General features: G+C 39.5%; 1 protein-coding gene across 2 annotated transcripts in view; it reads left to right on the top strand.

Annotated features, from left to right (window-relative positions):
- LOC119741396 (DNA repair protein complementing XP-C cells homolog) overlaps window positions 1-17,779 on the top strand; it is an 83,512-nt gene that overhangs the window by 46,561 nt on the left and 19,172 nt on the right. For both annotated transcript variants that reach the window (XM_038217147.1, XM_038217151.1), the window contains exons 9-13: window positions 1,400-1,543; window positions 2,310-2,465; window positions 5,510-5,567; window positions 7,670-7,781; window positions 12,868-12,957. In XM_038217147.1, the coding sequence (XP_038073075.1) occupies window positions 1,400-1,543; window positions 2,310-2,465; window positions 5,510-5,567; window positions 7,670-7,781; window positions 12,868-12,957 (560 nt within the window). The remainder of the gene's footprint in view (window positions 1-1,399; window positions 1,544-2,309; window positions 2,466-5,509; window positions 5,568-7,669; window positions 7,782-12,867; window positions 12,958-17,779) is intronic.

Genomic DNA, 17,779 nt, shown 5'->3' with positions numbered 1-17,779 from the left:
GTCTTGAGATTGTGATGGTCTGGATCTGAGTTGGTCTTGGGATTGTGGTGGTCTGGATATGAGTTGGTCTTGGGATTGTAATGGTCTGGATCTGAGTTGGTCTTGGGATTGTGGTGGTCTGGATCTGAGTTGGTCTTGGGATTGTGATGGTCTGGATCTGAGTTGGTCTTGAGATTGTTATGGTCTGGATCTGAGTTGGTCTTGAGATTGTAATGGTCTGGAACTGAGTTGGTTCTGGGATTGTGATGGTCTGGATCTGAGTTGGTCTTGGGATTGTGATGGTCTGGATCTGAGTTGGTCTTGGGATTGTGGTGGTCTGGAACTGAGTTGGTTCTGGGATTGTGATGGTCTGGATCTGAGTTGGTCTTGGGATTGTGATTGTCTGGATCTGAGTTGGTCTTGGGATTGTGATGGTCTGAAACTGAGTTGGTCTTGGGATTGTGATTGTCTGGATCTGAGTTGGTCCGGGGATTGTGATGGTCTGGATCTGAGTTGGTCTTGGGATTGTGATGGTCTGGATCTGAGTTGGTCTTGGGATTGTGATGGTCTGGAACTGAGTTGGTCTTGGGATTGTGATTGTCTGGATCTGAGTTGGTCAGGGGATTGTGATGGTCTGGGTCTGAGTTGGTCTTGGGATTGTGATGGTCTGGAACTGAGTTGGTCTAGGGATTGTGATGGTCTGGATCTGAGTTGGTCTTGGGATTGTGATTGTCTGGATCTGAGTTGGTCTTGGGATTGTGATGGTCTGGATCTGAGTTGGTCTTGGGATTGTGATGGTCTGGATCTGAGTTGGTCTTGGGATTGTGATGGTCTGGATCTGAGTTGGTCTTGGGATTGTGATTGTCTGGAACTGAGTTGGTCTTGGGATTGTGATGGTCTGGATCTGAGTTGGTCTTGGGATTGTGATGGTCTGGATCTGAGTTGGTCTTGGGATTGTGATTGTCTGGATCTGAGTTGGTCTAGGGATTGTGATGGTCTGGATCTGAGTTGGTCTTGGGATTGTGATGGTCTGGATCTGAGTTGGTCTAGGGATTGTGATGGTCTGGGTCTGAGTTGGTCTTGGGATTGTGATGGTCTGGATCTGAGTTGGTATTGGGATTGTGATTGTCTGGAACTGAGTTGGTCTTGGGGTTGTGATGGCCTGGATCTGAGTTGGTCTTGGGATTGATTTGTGTTGGCTTAGTCTGAATTAATAGTTTTCATTCAAGCTAAAACTTTCAGCTACTCAGTCTTCTTTGTGTTGGAAATTGAAGAGCAAGTCTGTATTTCATGAAATGTCAAAAGTTTCTGTTAATTTCTTTAAAAAAGTTTTTTTTACCTTATTGGTCATAATTAATTAAACATGTGGTTTAAGCACTACTTCTTGTTTGAAATATTTTTTTTGTTCACCCATGTATAGAGTTGAACAGTTGGATTGAAATTTACCTTCCTCAAGAAAAGAAGTGGATCTGTGTGGATTGTGTTGGGGGCCATATCGACCGACCAGATTTATGTGAGCAGAGTGCAACTAATCCAATATGCTATATTATAGCTGTTGATAATGGTAAGAATATTCTAGAGGACTAAATAGATTATATACATGTAGTAACGATATTTCCACTCTTGTCAAATTGCTGGATTGACATTTTTACATCAAAAGCAGTCTGCCAAAGCCTGCACATAGAAAATATGGTTGTTGAGTTAAAGGTTTACATAATAAAAAAGCTACACATGGTTCTGAAATTGTGAATATGTAAGGTGAAGATTTTAGAGTATTGGGGTTTCAGTAGCTTATTGAGACTTGGGACACCAGGAAATCGTCATTTTGCCCCTGCCCACAAAAAGCTCTCTCTGTCTGTGAGGTCATGTGCAAAACAGATAGTTTCCAACCCTCAGTGTTCTGTCTGTAAAGGAAAGAGAACACCTAAAATTCAACCTCATGCCTCAATAATGCAAGAACCACAATGGTTGCATGATGGAGACATTAAGCTTCTGTTGGCCAAATATCATCACATTTCTGTCCGTTTCATATTAGTTATTAATACAAAGTATTCCTGAATTTGAAGGTTGCAATGGACAAAACTCAAAGTAACACCTTCTAGTTCTAGTCACCTGATTCTGCTAAAGTGGGGATATAGATTCGATTAACTCTGCCCCTACCTTTTTTTAACAGAATGATTTTTTAAAGCTTCTTGCAAAGTCCATATCTCAAAATGTTTAGGACAGTATGTGGCACAGCAGTAACAACTACTGTTAAAATTTATAAGATACTCTGGTGGTTTTGAACTAAAGTGTTGAAAGTGTTTATAAGAATTGTTTTTATTTTGCAGAAAACTGTGTAAAGGATGTCACCAAGCGCTATGCATCCAAGTGGATGCATGAGACAGAAAAGCTGAGGGCGCCCTTAGTCTGGTGGGAGAACACATTGAAACCTTACCACACAAAGCTTATCAAAAAAGATAAAGAAGAAGATGAACACTTACAAAGTGAGTGCAGGTCATTAATAGCCTTGCAAATGCAAGTAAATTTCATTGCAAATCCAACACTTATAAATCTGCTCATTATACGTGGTGCTAGCATCAGTGGCGTAGCCACGGGAGGGCGTGGGGGGGGGGGGGCGACAGCCCCCCATGAAACCTTGTCGCCCCCCCACTGAGATTTTGAGTTTCTAAAAAAATTATCATTGATCTACATGACGCCCCCCATGAAATGTTCCAGCCCCCCCAGCGCCCCCCCCCCCGCCCCCCCGCCCCCCCCCCCCCCCCCCCCCCCCCCCGCTGAAAAATTCCTGGCTACACCACTGGCTAGCATCATTTTAATTTACACATATACATGAAAAGCCAAGGGCATAGGGAAAAGATCGTTTGTACCGTACATACATGTAAGTGTACATATGTATGCATCATGCATGGAGAATATAACTTACATGTACGTGTACATAAATGTTATTTGCATATTTGGGTGAAGTCCTCGATTGTTAGCTCCGGTCCTTTCAGTTTGCATGGACCATTCCACTTTGGTACTAAGGCCCACTGACCTCTGCTTCCCCTTAATAAATGGGGGTAAAATTGAAACAATTCTGATTTTAAATTGTACCTTCTAATGTACAATCCCTAAATTAGTTCTAGGGACATTATTCCTATTCAGCTAGATAGTGTACGTGATGTCGCGGTTCTAGTGGATGGGTAATCCTCTCGGTAACAAACACCATCCTTTTTTTATGTGTGGTGGTGGACACATTTTTTAACCCACCTTCAGTAATTGTTTACTTCCAATAAAAGTTCCAAACAACATCATTTCACTTCATAGAGTTTTGGTTTCAGTTCTTTCTTCACTTTGAGCACATTTTTTTATCTAAATAAATAATTTTCTGGTCATTACCAATGTTCCTATTGCCTTTAATATGGGCCACATGCAGCCTCATTTCATAGCTGCCAACTGTTACAAATTTTTCGTAATTACATGTATTATGAATTTTTGGTTAAATTACAAAAATACGTATTGCCACGAAAAAAATTACGAATTTCCCATTCTCAACCTAATGAAAAAAAAAAAAAACTTGTAAAGTATCCTTTTTGTCTGAAAACTTGTGGTGAAATGTTATGATAATTGATGGACTTGTGACAAGTCTAATGCAGTGTGCGCAGTGTGGAGTACTTGAGGACGAGACTAGAAATATTTTTCAATGGTGTGTCGATTGCGTGCACCTCGTGGATATGTGTGGATGTGTACGTGTGTACTGACTACTGTTCGGTGACGATCGTGAGCACATTGGTCACTTATTACTGGGATGAGACCCATTAGGCCAAAAAAAAAAAGTCTCCGGTTTCTGGTATGGAGCTTGCCCCAAAAGTGGTGCGGCGACGCGGCTTTTTTTTTTTTTACCCGTTTTGTTTTTGTTTTTTGGCTTCAAATGTCGGCTGATGACTGCAAATGGTGCCCGACTAAACTTAGTGCAAATATATGGGAGTCCAGAGAGGCCACATAAAGCTTATTCTCGATCATAACCCCATCTAAAAACACGTTAAAATTGTGCAGCAGCAGGATTCCAGTCAAACCAGTGAGTTTGGCGGTTTTGAGACATCATCTTGTATTGAAAAAAAAACTTTTTCATTTTGCTGACGCGCATGGCTGCGGAGACGCGCGCGCATACCAGAAACCGGAGACTTTTTTTTTTTGGCCTTGGTGCAAGTTTTTGATCGTGGAATTTAAGGGTATGGTTGGAAGAATCGGTAATAAAGTTGGAGTTTATCACAGCGTCCAGAAAAGATAAATCAGCATGCGTTTGCAAGGTATGTTGGCGGGATACCAACTGGAAACTCAACATCTATATAGAATGCATCTCCGAAAAATATGCGCACATGTTATTATTGTTATTATTTATCTGACTTCAACAAACAAATACGGACAGTAAAACACAATTAATTTAAAAAAAATTATGTTTTTTTTAATTTTTTAATTAATTAATTAATTTATTTATTAATTTTTTTTTTTTAAATTATCCAAGGCCTACACAGTATATTTATTAATCACAACAAGAAGGGTATGCACATGTATGTGTACATGTAAACCATGTACCTGTACTCGAAGTTCGTAAAGCTGGTTATATACTTGGTTAATGTACCCGCAGTTGAAAATGACCGCGGGGATTGATTACTAATTTGGATTTCTAAAAGTTGGCAGCTGTGTCATTTTACAATGAAAATAACAGTGTACCAATTGGTTAGTGTACATTTATCACAGGGCATGTTACCGAGTTTGACAGAGCTAATGGCAGGTCAAGTAGATAGCAAGTTCAGCAAGTTACCTAATAAAAAGTTGTGATTTAATTGGTCCATGTGCACTGTGCCAATTGAGAGGATGGACGGGTAAAATTCAAGAATTGTGAACAAATCAGTGTTGGGTTGCAAACACTGAATTAAATTTATGAATATCATTGAAATATCTCGGAATTAATGCCAAAAAGTTCTGAAATTGTATTTGTCACCATGCACTTCAGCTGTAACGCCTCCTGTGTAGTCTGATTAGCCCACCAGAGCCACAAGTGTCACATTGAACATACCACCATGTTCATACGCATGCACATATTTAGTTGACCAATGTAGGGCATTATAAGTCACTCTGCCAACAATGCGTTGGCCTGTCTTAGTTTTAAGGCTTCACCAGACTAACTCAAGAGTGGCATCCACCCATTTTTCTTCCCCATCCTGTGAGTGACACATGAGAGAGAAATGCCTTTACATTGCAAGTTTTCTGGCCCACACACCACACTTGATGGTAATCATTTGGTATTGTCCCATCTTTTGACTCTAAAGTTTAGCCATGGCAGCTTCACTATTATTTTTAGCAGTTACTGTATGGACTTGTTTAATACGTTTTTATATCATTTTTTTTCTCCAGGTTTGTTTAGAATTTTCATCAGTATTTTACAGTTCTCATAGTTATTTATTTTTATCACCATAAAAGTCAGAACAAACATTATTTCTGAAGATGTGAAGACTTAACATTTTTTTCTGCTATTAATTTCTAGAACAACTTCAAGAAAAACCTATGCCAACAAGCATTTCAGAGTTCAAGAACCATCACTTGTAAGTTGCATTTTTCTGCATTTTTATCATTCTGTAGGTGTAGAAGACATGGTCAGTACCAGATCAGTTAGGCCAGCGGAATGAAATGTCTATGTGATATTAGTTTACCAACTTAAATGCAGTAATGATAAAAATATTTGCTGTAGAAATGAGAACGTACAGTTTATGCAGTTCCATTCTTTACATTTGCATTGTGATGCATTTCCTGTCAACTGCATCACACAGAATCAATCGCAATGAAGGTTCGTTAATTCACATAAATTATATAGAACTTGTAGTCTGGCGATAACAATCTATTAATCACTTTGTTTGTTGAAGGAGCACTTTGAGAATGTGTCATTTTAGGTTTAAAAACAATTCCTTTAAAATTATTATTTTTGGAACGATCATACAAAAGTAGAATACACAGCTATCCGCTTTGTGCACAAGTAACCCATCAGCAGCCAGAAAAGGAGAGTTGGGGTGACCTAGACTGATTCCCGATCCATCCACTGCATATTTCAAATGTTTCCAAAGTTATTGGATGGGGGGGATTAGTCTTGAAAACCACCGCAATTTGATTTTGAATGCATTCCCCCGCTGACGACGCCTGGCGTCAGAGTTGATACCAAGTCATTTTCTTCCAAGTTTTCCAAGTCAATTTAAGTCCCAAGTCAAATTTGAGCAAGTCAAGTCAAGTCTCAAGTTTTTTTTTTTTTTTCAAGTCAAGTCAAGTCTCGAGTCACTTGTTCACAAGTTAAGTCCCAAGTCATTTTTTTCTCAAGTCAAGTCAAGTCTTGAGTCATTTTTTTTGATAATAGAAGTACATACTACGTACAGGAACCAGTTTATGTGTTCCACGACAGAGCCGGAGTAGAGATTGGAATGGGGTTTATCAAAGTGTGAGTCATGTAAGGAGATTTAAAAAAAAATCATACTTTTCAAATGTCTTCTCTCAAACACCTTATTTGTATCTAAATGCATTTTGATATAATATTTCAAACTTGTTCCGTCATGTTGAATGTTTGAAGAACGTCTGACAAAATGTCCTTCTTAACATTTTCAGCTAATACATGATGTGAATTCTTTTTGTTTTATGGTGGATTTGGGGAAGCAGCTGTTTTCCAGTCATTTAAATCCTAGTTGCAAGTAGCACGCTTACCGGTAAACCACTCAATGTGTACCTGTAGCCTATGATCTCTATGGAATGACTGTCTATAAAAACGGATGGTACTCAGACTACGCACGGCACAAACTTCGCCATAACACACGCACAGTGCTAGTTATGTACATAACTTGTGGCAGGCTCAGGATGCCCAGCTATTGCGTGGTGGTTGCTAATTCATTATGTATATCTGCATTCTTTTCAACCGATATCATTATGCTACACTGTAGTGCACATGAACGCCCTGAGGTTCGTGTGTTTTTTTTTCTAACCTTAAGAAACGTGTTAATGTCAGTTTACTTTATTCGAGTCAAGTCAAGTCTCGTCATATTTTTTCAAGTCAAGTCTCAAGTCATTTTTCCCCAAGTCAAGTCAAGTCTCAAGTAAAAAAGAGTCAGACTTGAGTCCAACTCGAGTCCGAGTCAGCGACTCGAGTCAACAACACTGCCTGGTGCTTACGCGAAGATGCGGTGGCTATAGCTTTTGCACATTCAGGAAGTCACCCGTACTTTGCGAGCGAACCAGTACAGTACAGTACAGTACAGTACACGCATGCTGTGCGTCCTGCCCACGAAGCTCTCAAAAGAGGTAAAAATGCGCCCTCTTTTGTTGGCACATGGAGCTCATACCTTACAAATTTGCAGTTTTTAGTTCTCATCTTGATTCTTGTCACATGTTTCTTTTAAAAACACTTTCAAGGACCAGATATCCCATAGTGCATTGTTGCTTGCTTAGTGTGTAATGTGGAAATGTTCACTGTTGAAAATACACAAAGGTATATCATTAATAGCTGCTGCATCAGATTTGAACAAACTAGGCTTTTCAACTTCTTCTCTTCAGATGTAAGACATGGTGCACATTTTCTGTATAAAGGCAAACCTTTGAAATATGGTAAACGAATAATCCAAAACACAAAGACTTTGGATGAAAATGCATACATTTATGTTTTATATAACAGATATGTACTAAAGCGGCACCTGTTGAAATTTGAGGCCCTGTACCCTGAATCTGCTACTATTTTGGGCTACTGTAGAGGTGAGGCAGTATATTCAAGGAACTGTGTTCACACTGTAAGTTTTTAATGGTTATTATCATATTTATTTGTTTTGTGTATATGTACCGGTATACCTGTTAACATTTAATTAGGAAGAGTTTGCATATTATTTAAAAATATTTATCGCAGTAAAATGATGTCTTTGGCAATTTTTGCCAGAATTCAAAGAAAATCAGCTGTGATTCACTGGCAAATAAAGGTTTTCTTTTTAAAGATTTTTTAATGTTCTGCCCCCCCCCTTCTGGCCTCATGATGGAAGAATTCTTTTTCCATTGCAGAACAAATGACGGCTGTTAGCCTATATCTACAGTATGCACAAAGTCTTGTGGTGGAAGTTGCCCAAAGCCAAACCCTCTGTGCACCCTGAATTTGCCTTAAATACGAACCCTTTTCTTTTTCCAGTAGCACAAGCCATGTACATAAATCAATGAAAACTGTTCTATTTATATGACGAAAAACACCAATATTTGAAGAAAATAGCCCAAATCCCCTTTTGTTTGGTATGACCCGCTTGCAAGTGTGCTAATCCCACCAAAGTGTCATTTATTGTGACATGAGTTTCATGATAGGCTTCAAGAGCATGTATGGATAGAAGTGTGGTGGCCAGTTTACCCACATCCCAGGGTGCCATCCCTTTATTGAATATTGGTCTCCAGTTGTGAACAGCTGAATAGTAGCACCTTCTATTAAACGGTAGTGTCCAGTGTCATCTGAATTGCAGAGCAACCCATTTGTAGTCAGTTGATCAGTCCTCCCCACCCCGCTAGGCCACACACCCTCCCCTTGCTACCAAATTCAGATTTTGATTTCTATTTACATAAATTGAAACTGTAAAGTGAAAGTCAGTTTGCAAGTGAAGTTTTTACAATTTACACCAACAACCTTCACACAGCTGAATAAAGTGAAGTTGACTTTTTTTCGGACATAAGAAGGAACATGGTGAAATAAGAAGTGAAATGGGGACCTAGGTGGGGGCACAATATGCACCCTATTCAACATGAAAACTACTCCTGTTGGATGTCCACTGTCCACTGTTGCAATGGTAACTGATTTAAAGCATCAATACTCATAAATTTAGTCTGTTTTGGATGAAAATATGCACATTGTGCATTTTTTATAAGTCAAAACACGTAACTTCCATTTCCGAAACCTATTAAGTATTCACTTTAGACTGCAATTCATGGCCACGTGAGTAACTATAATGCATATTTATGATCTAATATTGCCTCCTCGGAAGGCGTGGCGCATTGTGAGTACCTGGAGAGGGAAGTGTAGGCAAGGATGTCACTACACCAATTTGAGGGGGGGAGGGAGTGTCGACAAAATTGCCGACAAAATTGCCGACAGCCCAGTTACCACTTCGTGCTGGTAGGTAGCCAGAAATCCTTTCCCAATCACTTGGCCGCCACAAAATAGCGGGGGAAGGCATTTTGGAGGACAAGGCACCATTTTACTAATGGGATGCTCTTCAATTCATAGGATACTAGACACTCGTGCGCAGTGGGGCATTGTTATTCATTGCGGCTTAGATATGTGCTGATGATTTTGCCCATGGGACAATGATTTGACCTCCCATTAAAAGTCTCACAACCCCCCAGGTGTAAAACCTACAAAACAGCTGCCAGAGTTGTAATGACTCGAATCAATGACTCGACTCGAGTCTGACTCGATGCCCGTCATGTTCCTTGAACTTTTTTGCTCAAAATTGAGGATTTTCCCACTTCCGGTTCAGGGGATTTATCTGACCAAAACGATGAAGAAAATGTCTGTCTGGAGATGATAGTGTCAAGTCGCCTGCTGACCCAGATTTTCCTTATTTATTTACCTCTTTTAGTAGTTTTTTTTCAGAGTGGCTACAGGGGGCCTAGGCCTAACTGGTATATAGTTTTATACACAACTTTTACAAATGTAAGATTTTATTGTATCTTTTTATTGTGAGGGTTTAGGCCCCCCTGAAATTGATTTGTTTGTGCATACATGCTCCTTGGCCCCTATTGAATTACTCCAGCTGGTTTTGGGGGGTTATATTTCTTTGTCTGCTGCTGGCTCCTAAAACCTCAAAAACAAATATTAAAAATCCTGCATTTTCATGATAATTTGTCGGTCAACCATCATGACCTTTTATCAGATGAAAACAGTTTTAGACCCGAAGCCAAACCAGACGTATAAAAAAGAAGTTTTACTTTTTGTTAACTGTTAGTGATACAAATGACTTTCTCCATTGTCTTTATTTGTTATATAGTGTTCAAGTATTTGTGACTCGAATTGCGTCGCTAAATATTTGACTCGACTCGATATTATTGACCTAATGACTCGACTCGAGTCACTTCTTCAAAATGACTCAACTCGACTTGAGTCACAAAAATCAGTCACTGGTTACAACTGTGGTGCAACTTCAAACAAGGGCTTTCATTGACAAAATACGGGCATCAAAAATGTGGAAAATATGTTCTGTTTTTGATAGCTCGGCATCTTTAAGTATGTTTAATGTAAAAATTTCTATGTACAAAATATGCCACTTTTATGAAAAAATTCACAATTTGAACAGTAGTATTTGAACCCACGTCCACTGGACTAAAACAAAATAAAACAACACAATTTATACGATTAACTTAATGTCACTGCCTTTTTCTTCAGTTTTTTTTAGAACACTCACATTTTTTGAATAGTCATATTGGAGAAATTGCAATTTTGGATATTTGATGGATGATTGAATATTGGTATCTTCAGTCCAGTGGTTGCGAAGGGCGATTTCTAAAAGTTATGTAACACTTTATTTTGAATGAAACTACATGTGCACACACATGTTCACGTAGGTGGGGAAATCTTTGAAAATTAATTTCTCCAGTTTGGAAGACCGTATCTTCATGCAACCTTCAGGATTTATTTCCCCTATAATGATCCAAGTACGAGCTAAAAATCGTTGTGATATGTTCTTTACTTTTCGTTGACATTTGAAAATAGGCCTGGCCACGTGCATTTTTGAAAGTTGTAACACTGACATTTGCAATAGCTGTCAATCTTTTTAAGCCTCACAAATATTAATAAGGTTCCTTTCCATTATGGTGTGCAGTAAAAATTTTGAGAAAAGCCTCCTTCACGAGTAATTAATTGATAAATATCACCATTTTTATCCAGCTTTTATTGGTCGATACTGAGACCCACGCCAAAACACGCTGAGTGATGCTAATGAATATGGGCAATTCCACGGTTTGATGGACATGGCTAAGAAATAAAAAGTTTTATTTTTCAACCCAGTTTCACATTTTTATTATAGATTATGCATTCAAGTATGAGAAATTAACAAAGAAAACCCAATTTTATCAAATTTTTTTGGAGAAATCGTGTCGTAAAGTGAAAAATATTTGTTTTTACTACAAAGAACTCAAAAAGTTTGGTAAAGTTTAAGTTTTTTTTGTAACAAAAGTTAAATTACATTACATGTAGGCACTTAACACTAAGGTATGCCCTTGATTCCCTGGAACCCACTTTCCACATCATGGTCTCTGATAGTGTGGCCTTTCCATGCACCCAATATTCTGTGCTATTGTGGCATACATTAAGTTTTAGCAGACTCTCAGAACATGAGAGGTTTGTTCTGGTGGCTCAGCACTTTTTAAAAATAACACTAAATTACAGCTGGACTTAAGAGGAAACATCAAATTCCTGATAGGGGATCAGTATGCACTGTAACAGTATCAGAATAATGTCAGATGAAAACCTTTATCTTGGAGTACTTGCCATCGGAGATCCAAAATGCAAATTTAACTCAGAGTTTTTAGTAGTTCTGATGCCTATTGGGTAGAAAAATACTCGTCATGATAATTTAGTCAAAAAACATCATGCCATAAAATTCTGAGATGGGTCGGACAACATGTAACGTGAGTAACCGTAACGTGACTAACCATGTTTTTTGTGGACTGCAAAAAAATGGGAGATTCTAGAGGATTTGTTTTACTCTTATTATGTGTGCCCCATGGCATGGTCTTTTATCCATTTAAAAGAAACTTCCACAGGTTGCCTGTATGAGGACACTTTTTGCTCAAAGCATGTTTGCTTTTTATGCATGTCTGAAAATGTAACGCGAGTAACTGATTTTGTGCGTCTTGTTTATCATACATAACACATTTTTCTGGATGTCATCTTTGGTGCTAGGTCTACTCTATCTACCATGGGGATAACAGTCATTAAACCTTTTCAGTTAGGTAATTACAGTCCAAGGAAACTCAAAAATACATCAAAAATGTAACGTGAGTAACTGTGGAATTGCCCATATGCTAATCTACATACGTTATTGTGTGGCTTGGCCGAAATCAGTCAACCATAGTGCCTAAGGCACTTTGCTGAACAATGCATGTGGCTTGGGTCGGCAGAAATCATCGTCAAAATTTTCCATGGAGATGGTTCAAATTGTAACACTAGCGTTTGCAACAACAGATTAAGCTGAAATTCGGAATATACTTAGATGATGTAAGTGTTCAAGTACTTGTGAAGTAATAATTTTGAGAAATTCCTAGAAATTGATATAAATACAGAGATTTGGAGTAGTTTTCGAATAATTTCTTCCAGACTTGAAGGTCAGCTTTGACAGTAACCAGTATTGAGGTTTTGGCATCGATGACAGTGATTATTTCACTGACATTAAGTTTAGAATTTCTTCTTTCGTTATAATATAACTTTACAATCATACTGTGCATATTTTCTGAGAAACACAACGTTCAAAAGGCAATGTTTTTTTTGTGGTGCATGAATTTCATTGCTCTGCTATAGCGTCTAAGTACGAAATCAGATTAGTTTTGCTAAACAACAGCAGATGTTTTGCCTTAGCAACCACATGACTGTCTTGACTGCATGGAAGTAGCAGTTAAGCCTGGTCTTCTTGATCCGAAGTTTCTTTAGTGTCATCTAAAACTAAAGTTTGAATTCCAAAGACTCTTAAAGTAGCATCGCTTTAATGCCCCTGGTTAACTTATGCTACTATAAAAGTCAATAGAATTTAAACTTTTAGATGTCACATTAGAATAATCGTACTTTGGAAGCAAATTTGTACATAGTTAAAGAGAATAGACTTAAAATAAGTACATGTCCCCTTTTCCCCTCAGCTGCACACAAAAGAAACCTGGAAGAAACAAGGTTTAGCTATTCAGCATGGTGAAAAACCTTATAAAATGGTCAAAGCCAGACCAAGAAAGGTAAGACAATAATTAACTTATGCCTTACATTGTTCCTTCATCTGTCGGTGAAACCTTTTTGGAAAATCTGAACCGCTGAATGAAATGATGGTTCGTAGCTGATCAGATAGCTTCACATGTGTACGTACAAGAGAATGTCCACAATGAAAATGGCAGATGTTTTCCTCTGAGGTTGTCAATTTGTTTGTTGTGGGAATAATCCATAATGTGTTTTGTTTTTAGAAATACCTCCCAAATGTTGGGGCCATTTCTATTAATGCACACATGCACACACATTATAGAAAATCTGCTGCATATTAATGGAGATTTGTATTAACATTATACAGATCTCCATTCCGAAGAACCAATTATTGAAACGGCTTGCTGAGCTATCTCCATTGATGTTCTGTGATTCAGTGCTGTCAACATTGTGTGGTCCCCCCCCCCCAAAAAAAGTAACCATAACAGCAACTAGAGATTCGCATTTATTGAGTAACAAACACTGGGTGATCAGGCCAATAACTTTCTCATATGACATTGCCCAGTTGTGACTATTTTTTTTTATCAAAAAGGATCATGAAGTTCAGCCTTTACAGTAAAACCATTCATTTAATTCAAGAAAAAAATACATCATTTAGGGTATGATAAGTTTCAGTTCATTTTATGTACAATTTCACGTTATTTCTGGTTTGATGATGTCAGCAGCAAAAATGTGCATACTGAAAACTGATTTAGTCCAGAGAGAATACATTGTCATCATCATCAGGTGGGAAAAAAGTTCTGAAAATATGCAAATTACTATGAATGGTTAAGTGTATGTATTAACAACTCCTCATTTACAGTTTGATGACATCACAGCATTTTGAAGCCCAAGGTCAACATACTGGGTATCATCATTTCGCCATACGAACAGAGTAATTGGACACTAATCAAATGATTGATTTGAATTTAAAAAAAAAAAAAAACTTCTGTTCTGATGACGTCATGATTCAGAAACCTTGCAAAGTCACTTGTGGTTGGTTGTCCAAAGAATACGTCGGAGCAATTTGAAAGAAAAAAAGAGATGAATGAATTTTAAATTTCAGCAAGTTCAACTTATTTGATGTACCACTAGAGGGCATTACTTTAGGTGATAACGACGTAATGCAATGTTTTATGTTCCTCACTCAACACTTTCGTAATTCATTTTTTTTTTGTAGTAAAATTCTTCCGTTTTCAAGTTAAATTCAATTTGTGTAACTGATCACAAAGAATAAGAATGGTACTCCATTCATTTGAAAAGTTGTGGTAAGGAGGGTATTTACCCCTCCAATATTTTGTAAAGACTGCCTTTTCCCATTCAAATGCCCTTTTTTTCAACGGGCTTACCCCCCAATAATTTGTAAAGAGTACCCCTTTTTTTTTACGAAGTGTCCTTTTTTTCTGAACAAGTGCTCTTTTCAAAAAGGAAGTGGTGCCATTTTTTTGTGGCATCTGCCGTTTTGGGTGCCTTTTTCAGAATGTCACACATGTATCGCCCTGAAAAGCACCATATATTTTACGGAGGCCAACTGTTCAGAGTGTTGTGGCTTGATGATTGTTGGACTGGACGTAGGAACTGTTGCGCTGTATGGAGAGGCGACCCGACAGGTCTTGTTGGAATATGGAGATTTTCACTCTTTTGCAGACTTCTAACAATTCCCATCCTGGTTCTTGCTTCATTGTTGACACACTTCTTGTTCTACCATAATCCCTGCTTACACTCCGAGCACCCCTGTTTTGCATTGCTCCAAGCTTTTTGTGAGTTCTTTTGTTGACAGATTCCAAACAGATCCGCAGTACTCGATTGTTGGACGTACTAGTGTTTTATATGCCAGATTTTTGACACTTTTTGAACACGAGTGTTAGTTACGCTTGATAAACCCAAGAGTTCTGTTTGCTTTAGCCACTATCTTGTTTACATGTGGAGTTCCATTACCATTTTGCAGTCAGCATTACACCCAGGTAGGGGTATTATTTTTTTTAGCCAATTGTGTATTAATATGTGTGTACATGTATGTGTAATTATGAGGTGATCTTCAATGGGACACTTTCACGTAGCATTTCTGGACATTAAATTTCATTTGCCACTTTGATTCACTACTCTTTCTAGTTCCTGTCAATAAGGTACACAATGTTATTGTAGCATGAAGCAGCATGAAAAGGCCAGGGCGCTTTCACAGGTCCCCACTGCAGTTGTCTACAATGTGCCAGCAACAGCCTTTGACTGGAACCAAGAGTTCCTGCCATGAGCAAGTTCAGGCGGACTTGCCAATGCTGTCACCAGCTTCTATCCTGGTTGCGTGAATCAGATCAATATTGGCCAATCATATCAGTCAAGCACGATGCACATACAGCTTTGAGCATATTTAGGCTAGAACTATGGTTAACCATAGTTTTACTGACTTTGCTCGAACGAAGGTGGGACTGCTCTAGTCATCTATTTTGAATGGGACCGGTGGAATGATTGCATGGCTGGTTAGTAATAGCCGCCTGCATCATAAAAGGCAGTGGATGGCCAGGACCAAGGAGTTTTGTGATGATCTTTTTTTGACCCTCATTTGACTGGGGTCGTTTGCACGTTGCTATTTGTGCGCAGGCATAAATTATGTCATGAACCATCCACTAGACTAATGGTCTTCGCCCGAACTTCCTCATGGCAAGAATTTCCCACCATGAGAAATGGCTGCGCTATGATCGGGTTTATTTTCCCAGACTTGATAGCCTTTATCAGGGTATGCCATCTTGAAAATCAAAGCGGGGCATACAGAGTGAGTTAAAAAAAGTGAAACCCAAATGTCAGGACCCTGGTTTTAGTGAAGTTTTGCATGTTGAACTTTCAAAATCTAGGATATGAAAGCCAAAATTGTAAGCTTTCTTTTAGTACAAGAATCATTCAAATCACTTATGTACTTATCAAGTTACAGTATTTTAAAAACAACCACTGCTTTAAAGCTCTGTCCACTTATCACCAAACATGATGGCATAAATAGTGTGTGCATTGCACGCGTGACTCTCGCAAAGTTACAGCAGATTGATAAATAGAAAGATGGCTCAAATTCCCCAAAATACCAGTCGTCATTCATGAATACCTAAGACAGTTACCCATTTCTTTTGGTCGAGAGCCTGTCACGTGACTGGTTTAAAATGGTTGATAAAGACCGGCTGGCTGGTCTTAAACACTTTACCAGTGTCACATAAAATTTTGACTCCTATGAAAGCGGGTGCCTTTTACCGTTTTAATGGTTGAACATTCACAATCCTCACATGGGCATATGCAATACTACCCGTGGGTTAGAATTTCATAGTCCAAAATTTCCTCTACACCGGCACAGCTGCGTTCTGCATCAAGTGCCCGTGCCACTCTCCATATGAGGAGTTGTTTATGACTTCTCGCGAGAGGGCCATGCCAAAACATAACTAGAGGGGTGTTTTGGAAAACATGAGGTAAAATTGTTGAACAAAACCGTTGAAATTTTTTTAATTTGACTTGTTATGACTTATGGACCAAAGCTATTTGATTTGTGATCGAAAAGGTATTCGGCTCGGGGCATTACCAACATCCCGACTCCCAACCGGTAATAAACATATATAAAATATACAAAATGTCACACTACTGAGTCAGCGCAGTCCATCAACAGGGTCCCCTAGCCAAGCAGCAAGGATCCCAACGCTACGGATGCACCGTGGGTCCGTTCTGGCGCCCTCTGCCGGCGGCCCAGCACCAACATTACATCGCCCTCTCCAAGGACACTTGTTCATCCCTGAACAATGCTGCGTCTCCGCTGGGGTCTCCGCTGGGGTCTCCGCTGGGGTCTCCTGGGCTCCTCTGGAGTCTCCTCTGGGGTCTCGACTGGGGTCTCCTTCCGAGGCTTCACTCACCCTGTCTCCGGCTTTGACACCTCGGACGGGCCATCCAGGCGCGGTTCTAGAGCCTTTATTTTTGGGGGGCTAGCAGGGGTGAATTGTAGACCGTTTTTTTTTTCTTCCAGACTCTTAGGACTCTGAAAATCAAAAGGGAGGGGGGGGGGGGCCTCGTACCACATTTTCAATTGGGAGTGCTGATAAAACCTATAACCATGCACCCTATAATACCATATAGTGTACAAATGCCCCCTACTCACAAATATTTTTGGGAGGGGGGGGCGAGATAATTCGCACATCAACTTCTTCAATTGGCTACTGCCATTTGTTGTTTTTTATGAATTTTTTTTTTTTGGGGGGGGGCCCTATCCGAGTCATCCAACGTGACAAAAGTTTTGCTGGCCATCTCACTATAGGTTGGCCTGTGCTCTGCGAGGCCCTGATCCAGCCTGTGTATACCCGCCGTGTGGCGAGACGGACCCCAGACTAACTTGACCTGGTGTATACATAGTGAAAAACCTTAAAATTCTACCTGTTTGCTCCTCCGTCAGACATGCCACAGCTGCCACCAATCTTGGTTTTTAACACGCCAGACGAAGGAAACCACAGGTTTCAGGGCTCTAGGCCATGTATTCTTTCTACTTTCTTACACGAGGCTCTCTCCTTTAACAACTCACAACAAAGACATGTTATACAAAATGTCACACTACTGAGTCGGCGCAGTTTGTCAACGGGGTCCCCTAGCCAAGCAGCAAGGATCCCAACACTACGATTGCACCGTGGGTTCGTGCTGGCGCCCTCTGTTGGTGGCCCGGCACCAACGTTACAATTCATTTTAATACAAAGAGGTACTCTTTATTAGGAGAGTTCTGCAGGACAGTGCTGTATTGTGGCATTGGCAGGGAGAAAAAAGATTGGCAACTGTGATTACCAGCTTGTAGGTATGTGGTGTACATACCTG

This window comes from Patiria miniata, unplaced genomic scaffold (assembly GCF_015706575.1).
Source record: "Patiria miniata isolate m_02_andy unplaced genomic scaffold, ASM1570657v1 HiC_scaffold_11, whole genome shotgun sequence".
In the NCBI taxonomy this organism is placed as follows: domain Eukaryota; kingdom Metazoa; phylum Echinodermata; class Asteroidea; order Valvatida; family Asterinidae; genus Patiria; species Patiria miniata.
This window is presented reverse-complemented; position numbering and strand designations above follow the sequence as displayed.